This window comes from Tympanuchus pallidicinctus, unplaced genomic scaffold (assembly GCF_026119805.1).
Source record: "Tympanuchus pallidicinctus isolate F22 unplaced genomic scaffold, pur_lepc_1.0 scaffold6, whole genome shotgun sequence".
In the NCBI taxonomy this organism is placed as follows: Eukaryota; Metazoa; Chordata; class Aves; order Galliformes; family Phasianidae; genus Tympanuchus; species Tympanuchus pallidicinctus.
Window position 1 is genome coordinate 37,738,222 of NW_026294780.1, and position 16,883 is coordinate 37,755,104.

A 16,883-nucleotide genomic window follows, 5' to 3' on the forward strand; every position below is an offset into this window, starting at 1 on the left:
AAAATACTGAAAAATAGAGTCTCTACAGTTTATAAGTAATTACCAACTGAAAATGATTATAGCAATTTTCTTATAGAACAGAAGCCAAACAACCGGAACTGTTAACTCATTCTGCTGCTATCATGGACAATTTTTCCACAGTAATCTTAGAATTAATTGGTACAGTGCTCTTTTAACATCCTCATTTTCACAGTAGTCAATGAGGATAGAAGTTAGATAAGAGATCCAACATTTACCTACTTCACCTACTTAATTATTTACATAGAAAAACTTCCTGCTTGACACAAAACTGAAAAAAAATATACCATAATGTGAAGCTAAGGCTGTTCAGACCTCAGAAACACAGCAAACAGCACCTTAAAGTAAATATTTCACTGATATTAATCAAGATACTGGAATGGATGCAAAATTCCATAAAACAGCAGAAGTCATCTCTATCATAAGCACATAGCTGTAACCCTTTACCATTTAGTATTTTTAACATGGCTAGATGAAGGCTTCCAACACCTTCATAATGCTTACACAAATTTACTTCTTCACTTACCTGAAATGGGAGATAGGTATGATAAGGTCCTAAATTACAGCTTGATTTAAGAGAATTCAACACCTTTAGAAACGCTTACAGCTCTGTGAGCTACAGTAAACAACACTACAAAATATAAGATCTCAACAATTAAGTTAAAATGTCTGCCAAAATGAATGAGCTGTAGATCAAGACTCCCTGCTATTTTGTTTCCTTGGCACCTTCCCTATTGGATAATTTAAATAAATTATTATTTATATTATATATAGTTTATTTTGCCTTTTTATCTCTTTAAACAGAAACAGTGCAAGTTTCAGGAAGAGAAAATTACGCTAAACTACAGACTTCACTTTCTAATTACTATTTTTAAGTGCAAAACTATAAATCCAGCTCCAGGTTTTTTTGAGAACAGTCAGAATAAGTCCATAATATATGTAGCAGGGAAAACTACAATCTTTATTTCCTTCATACAACCATAGAAAATGATAAACAAAGCGTAATCACAGTATAAACAGAGGAAGAGGGCCTATCAAATGGAGGAACAAGGATCTGTAAAAGGAAAAGCAAGACCTAGCTTGGGAAAAGAAGTCACAACGTAAGCACTTAGGCTGTATATTTTTTGTTAATTTACTGAGCGAAAAAAAATCCTACAAGTGAGAGAATAAAATGAAGACTTTAGTTTTAAAGTAATATTTTGACTTTATTTATTTATTTATTTATTTTCCACAGAACAGATTATTTAAGTAAGGAAGAGTCTTAATGCTGTTTTTTAGTGCTTTTTAGTTGTTACTACAATCTTACATCTTTTATAAGAAAAAAAAAAAAAAAAAAAAAAACACCAAAAAAAGAAAATATACATAATTCTTATTTCTATTGTGGCTTTTTGGTGAATTTTGTTGTTGGCATTACTCTATTTTCATTAAATGACCCCTACTACATTGAGGGAAATAGAAGAATAAAGCGTTGCAGTGTTACACACAAGACAGTAGAAAAAGTCTAAAACAGTGGAATCCAAATATAACTTGATTGTTAAAAATATTTTTGAATTGCATGCCTCAGATTCATTTCGCAAGCACTAAGTAAAAATAATGGTTTTAATGTTCTTTCATATATTTATATGGCAACTGAACATAACTATTGAAAAAAAATAAACCAACAACTCACTAGCTTTTTGATTTACCTTCTGAAAAATACAGATTTACCTTCTATTCTTCCAGCAGTCAGGAAGATAAATAGCAGCACATTAGCTGTCAAAGGGACTAAAAACTTGTAAGGACTCAGCAAACTGAGTGATGGGACAGTATACAATCAATTGTCAAGGAGTCTTAAAATCACCTAGTAACACGTCTTCCATTACAGCGGAAAACTCAGTGTTATCCTGATAATGTCAGGCAACCTGAGTCTACATTCAAGGAAAACTAAAAAAAGTGAAAAGAACTTGTATTCTTGTACCAATGTAGTCCAGTTCAATATTACAGTGTGTGAGTAAAGGAGAATGTTAACCATATGTAAGTGAAGAGGAAGTTAAACTAATCTCCTACTAAAAATTACTAAAAAGACTGCTGATCATTAATTGTATGAAGGTTGCTAAAAGTATACCAGAAGTCCACATCTCAGTAGTTAAATATTGTTAAAAAAAAAAATGTCATTGTGAATTGCAATGTTTTGGCTGCTTTTTTCATTTGACTTGTTGAGCTTAGTTTTTTCCTCCTATCCAGTGGACAAATTTCAACAGTTCACATCTGTTGGATTAAAAACTCAATTCTATAAATGAGTTCTAAAAAGTATCCTGGAGAAAGCATTAAAGAATACACTAAAATTAAGACTAAATATATGCCTTAAAGTCAACTCACTAATACTTTCCTGACTGTCAACAATTTCTTCAAAAAAGAAAAAGCTTCAGAAAATTGAGACATCAGAACTCACACACTATGTATTTCTACATTACTAATAACAGGTCTTCAGTACAAATGGCTAAGAAGGACTTAGCTCACCACAGTCACCTGTAAGTACTGAAATAAAACTCAGCATAATGCTTCTTAAAGAGAAAAAAAAGATTGGAACAAGGTCATTTTTGCTGATAACGTTCAAAGAAAATTAATTAGTGAATTCAGTTTTAACTTTGTTCTGTTCTCTTGTAAAGAGGAAATATCATGAAGTTAATTCTTTGTCATAAGATTTAAGTAGTTACTGAGCAGCATGAGAACCGTTTTGCATTTGTGCACAGTCTAGTTTCAATATATTAACATGAATACCAACACAGAAAAATTACCAACAGTGTTCAGCTTAAAAGACAACATGAATATCATGTAATCAAAACTGCTAGCACAGAATGAAAACTACACACAGTATTTAAAAACATAAAAGGGGTGAGCAAGATTCTAACTAACTTTCCACTAGAAAATTCCTATAGGTGCAAGGAACTTTAAGCAACAAAGCAGAAAAAAAGTCAGAAAGAAAACATAAAACTTCTCTTTACTGTTAAGATAATAGTTGGCATTTTTGTCATGTAAATTTAATTACCTACATTAAGTTGTCCAAATTAAGCTATTCATCTAGACTCTCTTGACAGAAAAAACTTGAAAAAGATATCCCTTATTTCTAAACTGGACTGAAGGAAGTTATTTCTCCTGAGTAACAACTGAAAATGTCTCAATGACTAGATCAAGATACAGCATTGTGTTATGATCATGTTATTTCAGTGGCAGAATCTTCTCCCCATACATTCTCCCACAATCCTGTGTCAACTTTAAGAAATTCTAAAATAAAACAAGGCTGAGGAGAAAGTGTTCAGTCTGTTTCAGCTTATTCTGTGGCTATGAGACTGATGATCCTTCCAATGTGGAAGGAGAGAGAACAAAAAGAACAGTTGATTAAATATTGGCAGAAATAGGAATAAGGGCCACTGCTTCACAGTGGCTCCTCACTATTAGATCAACTTATTCTTAACACCAGGTCAAGTTCTCAGAACAAGAGAGATAATTTTCAGAGAGTTAAGGTAAAATAAAAGTTGCTCCCTAAGATTATCATCAAAGATGATGAAAATAGTCTAGCAGAGTCCAATGCTGCATATTAAGCAAAGTATCACCAGCAGCAAGAAAGTGATCTGTTTAGCACTGGGAAGGCCACATCTGGAGTGCTGCATCCAGTTCTGGGGCTCCTCAGTACAAGTAAGACTCCAGCTCAGGACCATGAAGATGATGACAGGGACAGGAGCACCTCTCCTGTGAGGAGGGGCTGAGAGAGCTGAGCCTGCTCAGCCTCAATAAGAAGAGGCTTGGAAGAAAGATAATCAGTGTACATATACAGGTATTTGAAGGTAGGGTGCAACAAGGACAGAGCCAGGCTCTTTTTTGGTGATGCGTAGTGCCAGAACAATAGGCAATAGGCATAAACTGAAATGCAGGAAGCTCTGAGGGTTAGAAAACACTTCACTGTATGGGTGAAAAAGCACTGGCACATGTTGTCTAAAAAGGTTACAGAGTCTCTCTCCTTGGAAATATTGATCTGAACATGGATCTGGGTAACCTGCTTCAGTTTTCTATGGTTGTGCAGCTGATTTGACCACATGACCTCCAAAGGTCCCTATGAACCTCAACAATTCTGTGTGATTCTGTGTCTGTGTGATGAAAAGGTGTGTTAATAACCTAGAAATAAGATCAAAATAAGCACAATCATACATTAGGAAGCACTGTATCACTGCAACTCAACTAATGGGGATAGAAAGAAAAAAAAATAATAATAATTTCCAGAGACTGAAATTAATCAGCTTAGAAGTGCTTCAGAGACCTTTCTAAATACAAAAAGGCCATCTCAGAGGCCATAAGGGCATCTGAGAGTTACAAGCAACAACATAAATTAGAAGACCGCTGGCAGAAAACATTAGTTGACTGTTAGCAGCCTCTGCAACAGTACTAACATGGCTATGTGACCCAGAAGAAAGAAACGAAAAAAAGCACTGTCAGCTCATCATTAAGGAACCAAAGCATAAATACGTGCATCTATCACGAGTAAACAGCAAGTGACTGCAATCCTGTTTTGCTTGCTTTTTAAACCAAAACATACTTCTATGATATTCAAAAATAAAGCCCCGTGAAATTCAGCTACCATAAGGCTAATACATTCTAAATCTTCTACAGCAGACTTCAAGGCATAAACTTCCCCCTTAATATTCACCAAAGAATTAGCTGGGAAAAAAAATAATAAAATCATGATACAAAATAAAATGATTCAAAGGGATGTATTGGTTAAGCCATACACTCACATGCAGTATAAGCCCTCAGGATATATATTTTAAACACTGTTTACTAACCTTCACAGAAGAAAATACATTGGACATGAAAGAAAACAATAATAATCTGAGTTTAATCGAGTCAGTGCACCTTTTAGAGAGAAAATATGCTGACAGGTCAAGCTGACCTGTTTAACTGACAGGTTAGTTAAAGTATTCATTTTAAAATAATACTAAATTTATTACATATAAAGAACACTAAGTGATAATACACTTAGGATCATTAAGTGGATTCATATAGATAACTAAAAGTTTTTGCTTGTGTATTCACTTCTTAACTATTTTTCTACGTGTGCAATTACCAGTCTTTGTAGGAGTAGACATTCATTTGCCAAGTTATGAATTTTGGTATAGGCTATGTAATTCATATCTTTGTATACAATTTGTTATCACATACCCAGGTGTCTGCATGAATCGGCCTGATGTTGCTGAGAAGCACCTCTTCATAATTTCCATAGTCAGAGAACTTAACAACTGCAGTCATTCCAGAAGAATGGAGAGCTTCAACTTCTGCCCGGTAGAACTTAAAAGAGAAATTTTTGAAGGTCAAAAAATACTACCTGATGTGCCACAGTTTGAAAACAGTCTCTTCATTTTTACTCTCCTCCCCATTCTTTTTCTTGGTCAGCATTAAATTTTCAGTAAAATTTGTAGCAGATAACTGTATATTAAACTTTCACGTGTCCCATGACTGAAAGGTTGTGGCTGTATGTATTTACAATACTCACTGAAAATATATGCTACTTAGGACATTAGACTGAACATTTAAAAGATCTGTTTTCAAATACAAAATAATCATTAACACAAATGATGTTATATATAAGAAATACTAATGCAAGACTTTCTTTTTAATTATTATTACTATTTAAATATATGCCAGATAGGCACTTACTTGCACATCTAATACGTAACTATTTCACCACATACTAAAATACGATCGTTCAAAAATTCTTCCTTTCTTCAACACTTTCTTTCTCTCACTTATGCAAAGAAATCAACTGTTTCTGAAGATGTTTTTCTTACTGAATGCAAATAAATCATTATCACATAACATGATTAAAACTCAAAACCGTATTTTATCATTCTATTTTAAAATTATCCTAGATGCAAGCAGCAGCATTTGTTGTAGCTATTAAAAAAACAACCATCATTGAAACGCACTGAATACTTTCCAAGCAGCAGTGTTATATTTGCTTATTTTGCAAGTTTTATGCTTTTTAGAATTTCAGCAACACATAGTGACATAAAGTGCTTCTCAAGACAGAAAATAATTCCTCAATATGCCATTACATTTCAAACAAATCCATCTATCCAAGGTATATATTCATACTTAAGCTCCAACTCGCTACATGTTGCTGCTATCAAAAAATTTGCATGACTTTTCTCAGTCAAATAAAAGAGAGAAATAAAGTGATGCTGCTGAGCTAGCAGTATCTACATCCTGTTAAAAAAAAAAAAAAAAAAGGAACAAGGAAAAAAAAAAAACTTTAATAGCATAAAATTAAATTAAAAAAATTGACAGAAACGAATGGAATAAAACCTATGCAAAGAACAGTAATATTTCAGGTCACCAGAAAGGGTCAAAAACCTGAAGAAACAACTAAGAAGTGCACAAAGAATGCCTGAAGAGAAGACAACCTTTTTTTTTTTTCTTTCTGTAAAGCAGAGGAGGAGGAGATAAAAAGAAAGACTCTTGTCATAAAAAAAATCTTATTAATTGGAAGAGAGAGTACTTAAGCTTTGAAAAAAATCAGTAAAATAGAACTGTCATGCATCACACTTCATTTGCTCCACAACTCCTTCAGCTAACAAACTAATACTGATAATAAAAATCAATCTTTTTGCAATGAGTGAAATAAGAGAGGAATTTCTTTTAAACAGTTCCATCCCTGCAGACTCTGGTCCTTTCTTGTACTAGTGAAGACTGCACAATATCTTATTCTAGTAAAAGGCATTACACATCTATAGTTAGAGACCACTCTGGATAACACAGCATCCTGGGCTTATTCCTTAGAAAGTAACAGGGGCACTTGGACCCATATTAATTCCTTCAAATTTTAAACACTTACATGAAATATGTTTCAGTTAGGAGCCTGCTCTTCCCGTATGAGAGACATTGTCAAGGTGATCTGAGTCACTTACTTTCAAGAAATCAATACAATCTACATATCTCCTTTTAAAACAAACAAACAAAAGCCGTCTCCTCAACTCCCCCAGAAACCTCCCCCAAAAAAACAACAGTAGAACAAGAAGCCATCCATGAAGCACAGTATACACCTATGAACAAAGCCCTCTGTCTTTGTGCTGGTGTGCTAAGTCACCCTCAAGTACATAGGAAAGCATCAAAACTTTAATTTGAATTACTCGATATTTGGCAAACACATACCTTGTTGTCTTCCCAATAAAGAGCAAAACATTCATCCCCAGGTCTCCAGGTTTTTCCATACTCTGCATGAATTGATGGTTCTATTATTTTCTCTGGTTTGATGGGCCCAGATCTCCTTTTGGGTGCAGCGTTGTAATACAAAATCTTGTCATCATAAGATGGAATCACAGTAGGTCCTGACAATTTGATAGGCCCTACTCGTCTTCCTTTTTGATGATGTTCTGTATCTCCATTCGGTACAGAATTAAAATGATCAGTTCTACCAGGGTTTTGGAAATCATTATTCACACCAAAATGTTGCTCACTTTTTACCATAAAGGTTTCATTACTTATTGTTCGTGCTTTCCTATCACAAAAATTTTCAGAATTGTGTATTTGATTTTCCCTTTTCCCACGTTTCTGGTTATTATTGTCTGTAGTATCTTGAACAGCAGAGTTCTCCTTGAATTCTGTGAAAGACACCCCTTTTCCTATTCTGTTTTGTATATTGTTATCCCTTTTTTTAAAGGAAATATCACTCTGGTGAGCAGCTATGGGATAACCCACATCCTTTGGCCTATCATTTCTAGGATAATGTCTGTCACTTTTAATTTTGTCCTCTGTCCAATGTTCTAAAGAGTTGTGCCTTTCAGGACCTCTGTTTCTTGGTAATCCCCCACTTTCCAAAGCCTGCCTTGAATTCTGAATATCTCTTTGAAAACGAGGGGGCTTCTCATTCCTTGGTTGTCTCATGTCATTGCGAGAAATATGCCTTGAATGATTTTCTTTGATGCCATTCTGTTCTGTATTCATAACTTTGGGCTGTACTTGATGTGGTGGTTGAAATTGTAATTTTGGTTCTATAAAAGAGAAAAAAATATGATTTTATATATATTATATATATATATATATATAATATAGAAACAGTGGATCAGATCCTAAATGATAAAGCGACAGTATTATTCACAAAAGCAAGTAGCATTTACTTCTCAGATAAATAAATGGAACTGTCCTTTTAAGTTTAGCAGATATTTGAATTGCAATTACTGGTTAATGGAAAACATACACATTTGTCTTGGTGGTACTTAAATTAGTTATTATTAAATGAGTAACAATCATTTAAGAAAGACAAATAGAATTCTGATGTGAAGAAAGGAACAGGCAGGAAAGCGAGGAGAGAAAAAAGGAATAGCTATTATCTGAAAATTTTAATTCAGTAAAAATAAATTGCTAACAGCTGTTCAGCATTAACATAAAGGCAAGAAATAGAATTGATAAAATGAACTAGAGCTAATGGGAATAGTGAAAATGTCCATAATTCTGAAGACCGTGATCAATGAGCCATAGCAGGAATTATTCAAGTGCAAACATTTGAGTCAGAACTTTAACTGACGTTAAGTGGAACAAAATTATCACGGATCTAATGGAAAGGAGTAGATTTTCTATTGCACTGTGGGGCTGGAGAAGATCACGGAGTTCTGTAGAACTTACTGTGGATTTTTTTAATTTTATTTTCAGGCAAATGTGAAATGTTTAAACTTTTTATGAAACATTTAAGGGAAGAGCCAAAGGAGGTTGTAGATTAAGATGAATCTAAGACGAATAAGCACAAGAAACAAATGAGCTAAAACATGACATTTGTGACCAAAAAGGCTCTTACTGATACCACAGAATTTCATTTCAAAATTAGTGATATTAAGGGAAATGATCTCTGGGCAAAGACTTAAGAATAATACTAGAGAGCAAGAAAAACTCTGCCAAGGAAATGTTTATAAACCTTTGTATTTGTTCAGCACATCCTTTTGTCATGCACCTTCTGCAGACAACAAGCATTCCTGTGAGCAAAGCAGTAACTGAGTTAGGTGGGATGCTCACATCTGGTGTAAATGGAGGCAAAAGTCCACAGGACAGCGATGTTATATAGCACCATTCAAACCACTACAGAAGTATTGTCTGTAATTATGGAATGCATAGCTGAAGAAAAAAATGATAAATGAGTTTGCTCAGAAAAGTGAAAAAGCAGTCTGGAAAGAGGTTTTCAATCAGATACTACAAAAACGCAATCCACACAGCTAACATTGCTAGCTGATGGATAACATACAGGTAATTACATTTTATAAATATCTATTAGGAAAGCAAATTTTGATAGCTCTCTACATAGCAAAAAAGACTTATTATGCAACAATTAAACAGTTAGAAATTGAATGTAGAACAATCAGTTTAGAAATTAAAGGCTTTTTTTTTTTTTTTTTAAATGCTGGTCTTTAATTGTTGAAGCAATTAACCTTGGAATAGAATAATTTCACCTCCTTTAAATCCAAGCTGCACTTTCAAATCTGTATTTCAGTCAAAGCCTAGCTGCTGGTGCAAGAAACAGAGACTATAGCCTGTGACTTGCTCCCACCTCCCAAGTTCTTTTAAAAAGACTACCTAGACGTGCCACCTCTCACTTGCTTTTTCTGTGATCCCATTTTTTTTTGCAATTTGTTGCTTGGGAGATTCATTTTAACAGCAAGAGCATGAAACATTCACCAGAAGCTCAGCATGTTCATTTGGAAGACTAAAGAGGCAGTTCTGCACAATCTGAAACTGAAGATATCTGGGTTTGGGTCAATGATGTGATCAAAAATATCATTATGTTTATCACCAACTCTCCTACCTAATAATTTAAAAAAAAAAAACAAAAAAAAAAACAAAACAACAGTAGTTGTTAAATTTAAACTTTCTCGAATCTTTCAAAAGTGTCTGAAAGTTTTTTCTGAGTTTGGATTTTGAGAAGATAGAAGCAACAGGTTGTTCTCAGTCCCTAAGAACCAAAGAGAGATACAGAAGGAAAACATGCCTGGTCCTTATCAATTTTATATTCTTCCTTAATTAAGTCAGAGCTCTTGATACTATTTGTTCTCTGAAAGTTCCTGTGCTTACATATTTAAGCTCTCAAAGATGGATGAACTGTTTCTTATAACCAAAGAAAAACAAGAAGATTAATAGAAAAATCCTTGTGTTCAGTAGCAGAAATAAATCAAGTGCAAGCAAAGGAAGACAATTTCCAGAAACTTTGTCAACTATTTCTGTTATCTCTCACAGTCAGAAGGCTTCTCTGTACAACCCAAACTGAAGCTACTTATTTTCAACACAAATATTTTCAAAAGATGGCATCAACCATTCATAGGTAAAAATAAATAATACCTAAACCTGTAGTATTAAACTGTTGTGGTTTTTCTTGGTTTGTTGTTTTTTTCTTTAGAATTCTTTGCATTTCACTTAAGTAATGAAATATTATGTTTAACGATTAAGGAATTAGTAGCTCATGCAAGAGACTAACTCATAATACTTTTGACAGCACTAATTACTTAGAAGTAAAAATAAAATATTTCAGTAACTGAAAAAATAAGAAAAGCCCACAAGATAGCATGGTAAAAAGACTAACACACCGTATTTTAACTTATTTCTGTTGGTTAAATAACTAAGCAAATAGAAAACTATTTTAACTTACACATATTTTTCCACTTCGTCGGAATTAAATTAGAGAAAACCTACCAAAACAATGACAACAAATTGAGCAACTGGTTTGTAGTATCTCAGAACGTCATAGGAGGAAAGGATCATAAAAACCATCCAGCTCCAATCTCTCTGCCATAAACAGGGTTGCCACACTCTAGATCAGGCTGCCCTGGACACCATTCGACTTGGCCTTGAAATACCTCCATGGATGGGGCATCCACAACTTCTCTCAGCGATCTGTTTTAGTGCCTCACCACACCCCTGTCCCCACCCCACCCTTCTTTTAGTTTAAAACTGTTTTCCTTGTCTTAGTACTAGCTGGCCATTTATCTGTTCACAAACAGAAGTACCTAGCTTAGTAACTGCAGATTCAGAAGTGATTTTAGAAGTTCTCAATAATGAGTAGTAATGAGGTTTCAGACAGAATTAGAAAAACTAAAGCATGGAAAGATGCACATAGAAAAGCAAATCAGTGCTCTCTGTGACAGCGCTCTTCTCTACAGATCAAATGAACTATTTCAGAAGAAAAAGTGATGCTGCAAAGAATTAAAAAAAAAAAAAAATCTATCCCAGTTCAGAAGAATTGCTTTCTGTTTTTTCTTCTGTGTGGACACTGAATCATTTAGGAGAAATTAATATCTGCTTGAAGAGTACAGAATCCTAACACTTGTGATGATGATAAACATGGCATCCCAGGTAGGTAACAATGTGCTTAGTCATATGCTTCATTATACAACTATATATAAAACCTTTGTTTCTAACCAAAATGTGTCTCTCAACATCTAAAAAGAAAAATACTAGCATTTTAGAGACCATATCAGACAGCAACCTGCCAGAAATTCTGCAGAAGAATTAAACTTCTTTATTCAGTGGAAGTTGTATGATGTCCTAGGTAAATGCAGAAAAACCTGCCTGCCTGGGCCTTCCACAGTATAGCTGCTTATTAGAAAAACCAATTACGAGATCTTATTATCTTGGTGATACGATGTTATGTATTTAGTTGTTTCTAGTAGTTCCCCTAATGTGCATTCTACCACCACTACCTTTTTAATACTAAGGATTAGATACAAGTCTCTCCTGGTAACTTACAGGACCAGATGAAATGAAAAAGCTGCTGGGTAATACATACACCATTTTCTTCAAACACTTGGACACACATTTCATGCAGAAAAAATTCAAAGGGGTAAGTATAATCACTGTAGGTATACTGTGACATTGCAAACGCTGAACGCTCGTGTCACCTAAGCTTGAATGGACATGGCAATATTTCACCTTGAAAGGAGATTAAGGCAGTAATATTTAAAAATTTAAATGAATTAATTTTCAAGGACAACAGAGGCATGAAAATGGCAGAATAGTAGCATTTTCAGTAAATGGTTTTCTAATAAGTGAATTCCGATTGCATGGGTTTTCTTAAACTTAGCAAAGAAATCTGAGATTTCTGAGAGAGAAAAACCACCTGCAATTCAGTATAAGCTTAGGTATTTCTTGGAAAGTCCATTTGAAGGGCAGTCTGCAAGATAAATTGAAGTCTGTTATAAGAACCAAGGCATGCTCCTATGGAATTGACACATTCAGTAAGGAAAATAAAAAACGACTCAATGAAACTAAGCAGTCTAAAGTCTGCTGACTTCCAAATAACAGGAAGTACAATTACATTTATTGTTGTTTCTGTAGAATGAAAAAAGGAGTTTCCTATTTAAAAAAAAAAAAAAAAAACCCTAAAGAATAGTTTCAGCTCTTCAAAACTGATAATGAGAGAATGTTTTTTTTTGTGGATTTTGTTTTTGTTTCTTTTTTTGCTTTCAGAAAGCACAACTCAAGAAAAGCACACCAAATTACACACTGATCATTCAGGGAACACAAAAAAAAAGTTTAAAAAAACAAGAAATCTGAGTGTCACATCACAAAACGTGTCATATTTTTGGACAATTGAGCATGAAGTCTTTATGACTTTATGTAGAACCACACTTTTCTTCTTATGACATTTATGAAAACTTTTTATCTTTCGTTAAGAGGGGAAAAATTGCACAAAGCAAACTGTATTTAGGTTTATAGTCTCCATTTATGTGTTTTAAACTGAAATATATCTGCTACTATAACAACTGTTTTCTAATGAAAAAACACCACGCTTTAATACACTACAGTATATTGGCTACACGCACACTAAACCAAAAGAATCATAAAACTCCTGCTAAGCAAACACTCACCACACACCAGCAATATCATTTTAAAAGAAGCAGTTCAATTCTTTCACGGTTCTTAGTAAACTACTATTACTTACTGTTAAATTAGTAACAATAAGAAAGGCATATATCCCACAGGGATTATTTTTTATTATTTTTCCTTTAAATGCCACACAACCACACATAAGAGAATACTCTCAATATCTAAACCTGTCTCTAATCTCTTAGATAAGATATCCAAGAACATATCCAAGAAAAATCAATGTGTGTAATGCAAGAGGAAAAAGCACTACCACTGCTCTGTTTTTCTTCACTGCAGAAATCTACTTCATTTTTGTTCAACAAAATGAGCTGCCAAAAGTTAGATCTCAAACCTAATTTTTTATATATGCTTATGAAAATACGATTTTGAAATTACTACTTGAACCCAATTTTACCAAATTTGATCTGCTCATGCAGAATGCTTCTCTATTTGAATGGGATTTTCTTCCAAGATTTTAAATTTCTGGAAAATAAGGTGAAGAGGCACGATACCAATGCTCCATCTACCACTAATCGAGTTTAATAAACAAAGTCTTAAGATTGTGGATACATTCCATAAATGAACTATAAACAACACAAGAAAAGCAACTCCAATATATATTTTTTGCTCACTTTCTACTATTTCTGTAAGAACTAGGACCAAGTAAAATATAAACCAATAATTAACTACTTAAAAACAATTTATAGGGAGAAAAAGATGCTGGTATAATGAAACTCACACAGGAACAACCATAACATGGTAATATATATTTGCTATTAAAAGAACTATAAACTGTTGCAATTATTAAGTGAATGCTTTTCTGCTAATAGCTAAACTGCAGCACATCAAAAAGGTTGGGTGAACTCTGACATGGCTCACAGTCCATATAACTCTACCTTCCTAGCAAGAGACCTCTGGATTTGCTAGTGATTTCACTGACTCCTAAGCTCACCTGCTGACAATACATCTTCTTTGACAAAATGGGTGTCCTCTCTTTCCTGCTGACCCCTCCTTGAATGAAAAACATTTTCTGTGCAGTTTCAAAGACTGAATTTCTAAACTTCTCTGCATTTTTTTCATTTGAATAAGCTGAAACTATTGCTAAGGACTTCCAGAACTATTAAAACATATTAAAGCAAAGCATAACTCTGCACATGCAAGTAGTGACTGTAAATGTTCAGCTTCAAAAACAACTAGCAAAAATAATGATCAAGGAAAAAATGCTAATTACTTTTCAAGTATTGTCATTATACAGTTATTTGCACTTCCATCACAATCTCTGCGAATTGTGTGTCATGTCTTTTTAGGCAGAGCTCACACCTTGTAAGAAATTACTGGAGATACTGGTGAAAAACAGCAGTACGTCCTTTTCAAAAAGGGCAATACATAACACTGCATTGAATGAAACGCTTCTAAATCTGTGAAATAAGAAACCAGAACTCCAGACAGAAAAGTCTCAGTAGTGGTGAAGAACAAGCTAGTTGTATCAGTCTTGAAGGCTGATTTACCCTAAATATACATGCATTCTTCTGTCCATCCTGATTTTTCTATACTCTCATTTTTTAGCAACACAAATGCCTCTGCCAACTTCTGCACAATTCTAGCAGTCTTTAATAGATTAAGAAAGCTTTGTTTGCACACACTTAATTTTCAGTTATTGACTGAATATTTGTAATTTACAGCCTGAATCTTACAGAAAAAAAAAAAAAAAAAAAAAAAAAAAAACAACCAAAAAAAAAAACACCACTAAGGGCTCCAAATTACAAGTAGATGAAAAGGCAATATAGGAACTCTCTTAATATTATCAATGGCCATTTGACAGGTCCCTGACAGGCTAAAGCTCTATTTTTTTCGTTTGAATTGGAAAAAATTTTATTCTTCAGCTTTACTGTTTAAGTTCTCATACAAGTATTAATTTTTATGAAACGGACATCTCATTTAGAACATTCTGCAGTTTTTTCCAGTGTTTCTCATATGGCTGCATTATTAGCTATTTCTGAAATTTTAAATCAATTCTGAAACATTACAGCTTGTCAGTAACAGATCTTGAAAGATGGCCTTAAAAAAAAAAAAATGGGCAGCAGAAAAAATGAATCGGGCATTGCAATAGGAAAATAAAACTAATAATTGTTTTCACCATTGAGTATTTTCTTTTTTTTTTTTTTTTTTTTTTTTTCTTTTTTACACTTCTTTTGTTCAGTTTACGCCACTTTTCAGCGCATCATTTCTTTTTTAATTATATGCAGTGAAAGTACACAAAGTATTATTAAGAGACAACGGAGACTATTTGGGAACTCAGTTTGAAATTATTATATATAAATGCTGAGACTCCTTAAATGTACTCACTAGAAAACACCAGTTCATGTAAATTAGTATGACCTTTATTTCGCTCTTTATTGAAGTGTCATTTTATAGGGAGAAAAAATTTCCAGCTCCACACAAAACTTGACATTAAATAATGGAAACAGATATTTCAATTTCACATTGCCTACTGAAACACTTCCAAGGCAAAATAACAATCTTCTTTTAATACTCAGCTTACTGTGAGTTTTACTTCAATCTCACAGCAGCCTCTAGAGACCTCAGGATGTATAAAGTGTAAACTTTTTTCATTCTAATGGATCTCTCTGTTAAAACTTCCAAAGTATGAAGTGATTTAGACATAACCAGATGTCTAGATTTGTACACTGCATTCTTTTATTGCTTCTCAAAAAGAAGAGGACATTCAAGTAAAAGCCCACATTTTTTGTGCTAGATCTTAAACATTGTTTGGCTTCTCTCTGTCTAAAATACCACCTCTTTCTCACTCCCTACAGCTGTTACACAAGAAAGCTATGAGAAAAAGGCTGTTAAATATATTATACTGAAATGGGGGTTTATTTGATCGGCAAATTAGAGAGAATAAAAAACCTACTTAGCTTACTGCTCTTAACTGAGCACCACACAGAATGTGCTGTTTAGAAACTGAGGCTTAGAAACTCGAAAGAAACTCCAGTTTAGAAACTGGAGTTAGCAGTTTTTCCTTTGAACTACAAGAATGCCCAATAAAGTTGCAAGTGTCTTCATCTAATTATTATTATTAACTGGTATTTATCTAATTTGATTTCCAAATTACTAACCTCTAGGTACTTGAGCATGAAGCTATCAGCTTTTTGACAGCCAAGACAGAAACACAATCTACCACAGTGCAATTTATTTGACCTTTCTTCAAAGAAGAGGAAAAGCTCTCAAGCACTCTTTGTTTTTCTGGTGACCGTGGCCAAACTTATAGAAGCCAGTTTCTAGATAAAGAAGAAAAAAATCCACCAACTCCTCCAAATATTGATTCCAGATACTTCAATTTCAATAACTTACCCTCTACAGTTAAAGTACCCATTTTGGATTCTAAGAAATCAAACAGTGTGCTTGGTGCAGACGGTCTGGTATTTCCTAGCTCTTCCTCATCTTCAGGTCTTATACGGCCTCGGCCCTTTCCTTTACCTGTAAACATTAAACAGACCTTTTTCAGGGGTGAGGGAAGAGGGAAAAAAAAAATAACCAAACATTTTTTCATTATTAGACTTAAATTACAACAATTTTGTACTCTGTTAAAAAAAAATCTATTGCAATAGAGATATTTTCCATGTAAGGTGATTTCAAATCCAGAAATACTGTGAAGGGGAAAATACACAGAGGCCTTCTCTAAGTATTCTCTCTCAGGTTTACAATGCATTCTAACTTGTGAAAAAATGTAGATTTACTTTACGTAACTTATATACATTACTAATATATGGTAAATAAATTCTTTTGCTCCTGAACATTTAGTTTTAAGGCTCATCTTTGCAAGTTGTACCTCTAGGTGGTGGTCCCTGAAGGGGCTTTTGTTTACTGCTGTTCAGAAGAAAATTTAATGCTGCCTCTAGGTTGTTACTATTATCCATAAGTGCCTGTCTTGCTGCTTCTTTACTGAAGCCCATCTCAGTTATGTGTTTTAGAGCCTTTTCATCAACCTG

General features: G+C 33.8%; 1 protein-coding gene across 2 annotated transcripts in view; it reads right to left on the minus strand.

The window, feature by feature from the left end:
• The window catches only part of TDRD3 (tudor domain containing 3), a 95,947-nt gene that overhangs the window by 13,566 nt on the left and 65,498 nt on the right, over positions 1–16,883 (minus strand). For both annotated transcript variants that reach the window (XM_052705589.1, XM_052705591.1), the window contains 4 exons: positions 16,724–16,880; positions 16,246–16,371; positions 7,201–8,039; positions 5,212–5,337 (listed from right to left, as the gene is read on the minus strand). In XM_052705589.1, the coding sequence (XP_052561549.1) occupies positions 5,212–5,337; positions 7,201–8,039; positions 16,246–16,371; positions 16,724–16,880 (1,248 nt within the window). The remainder of the gene's footprint in view (positions 1–5,211; positions 5,338–7,200; positions 8,040–16,245; positions 16,372–16,723; positions 16,881–16,883) is intronic.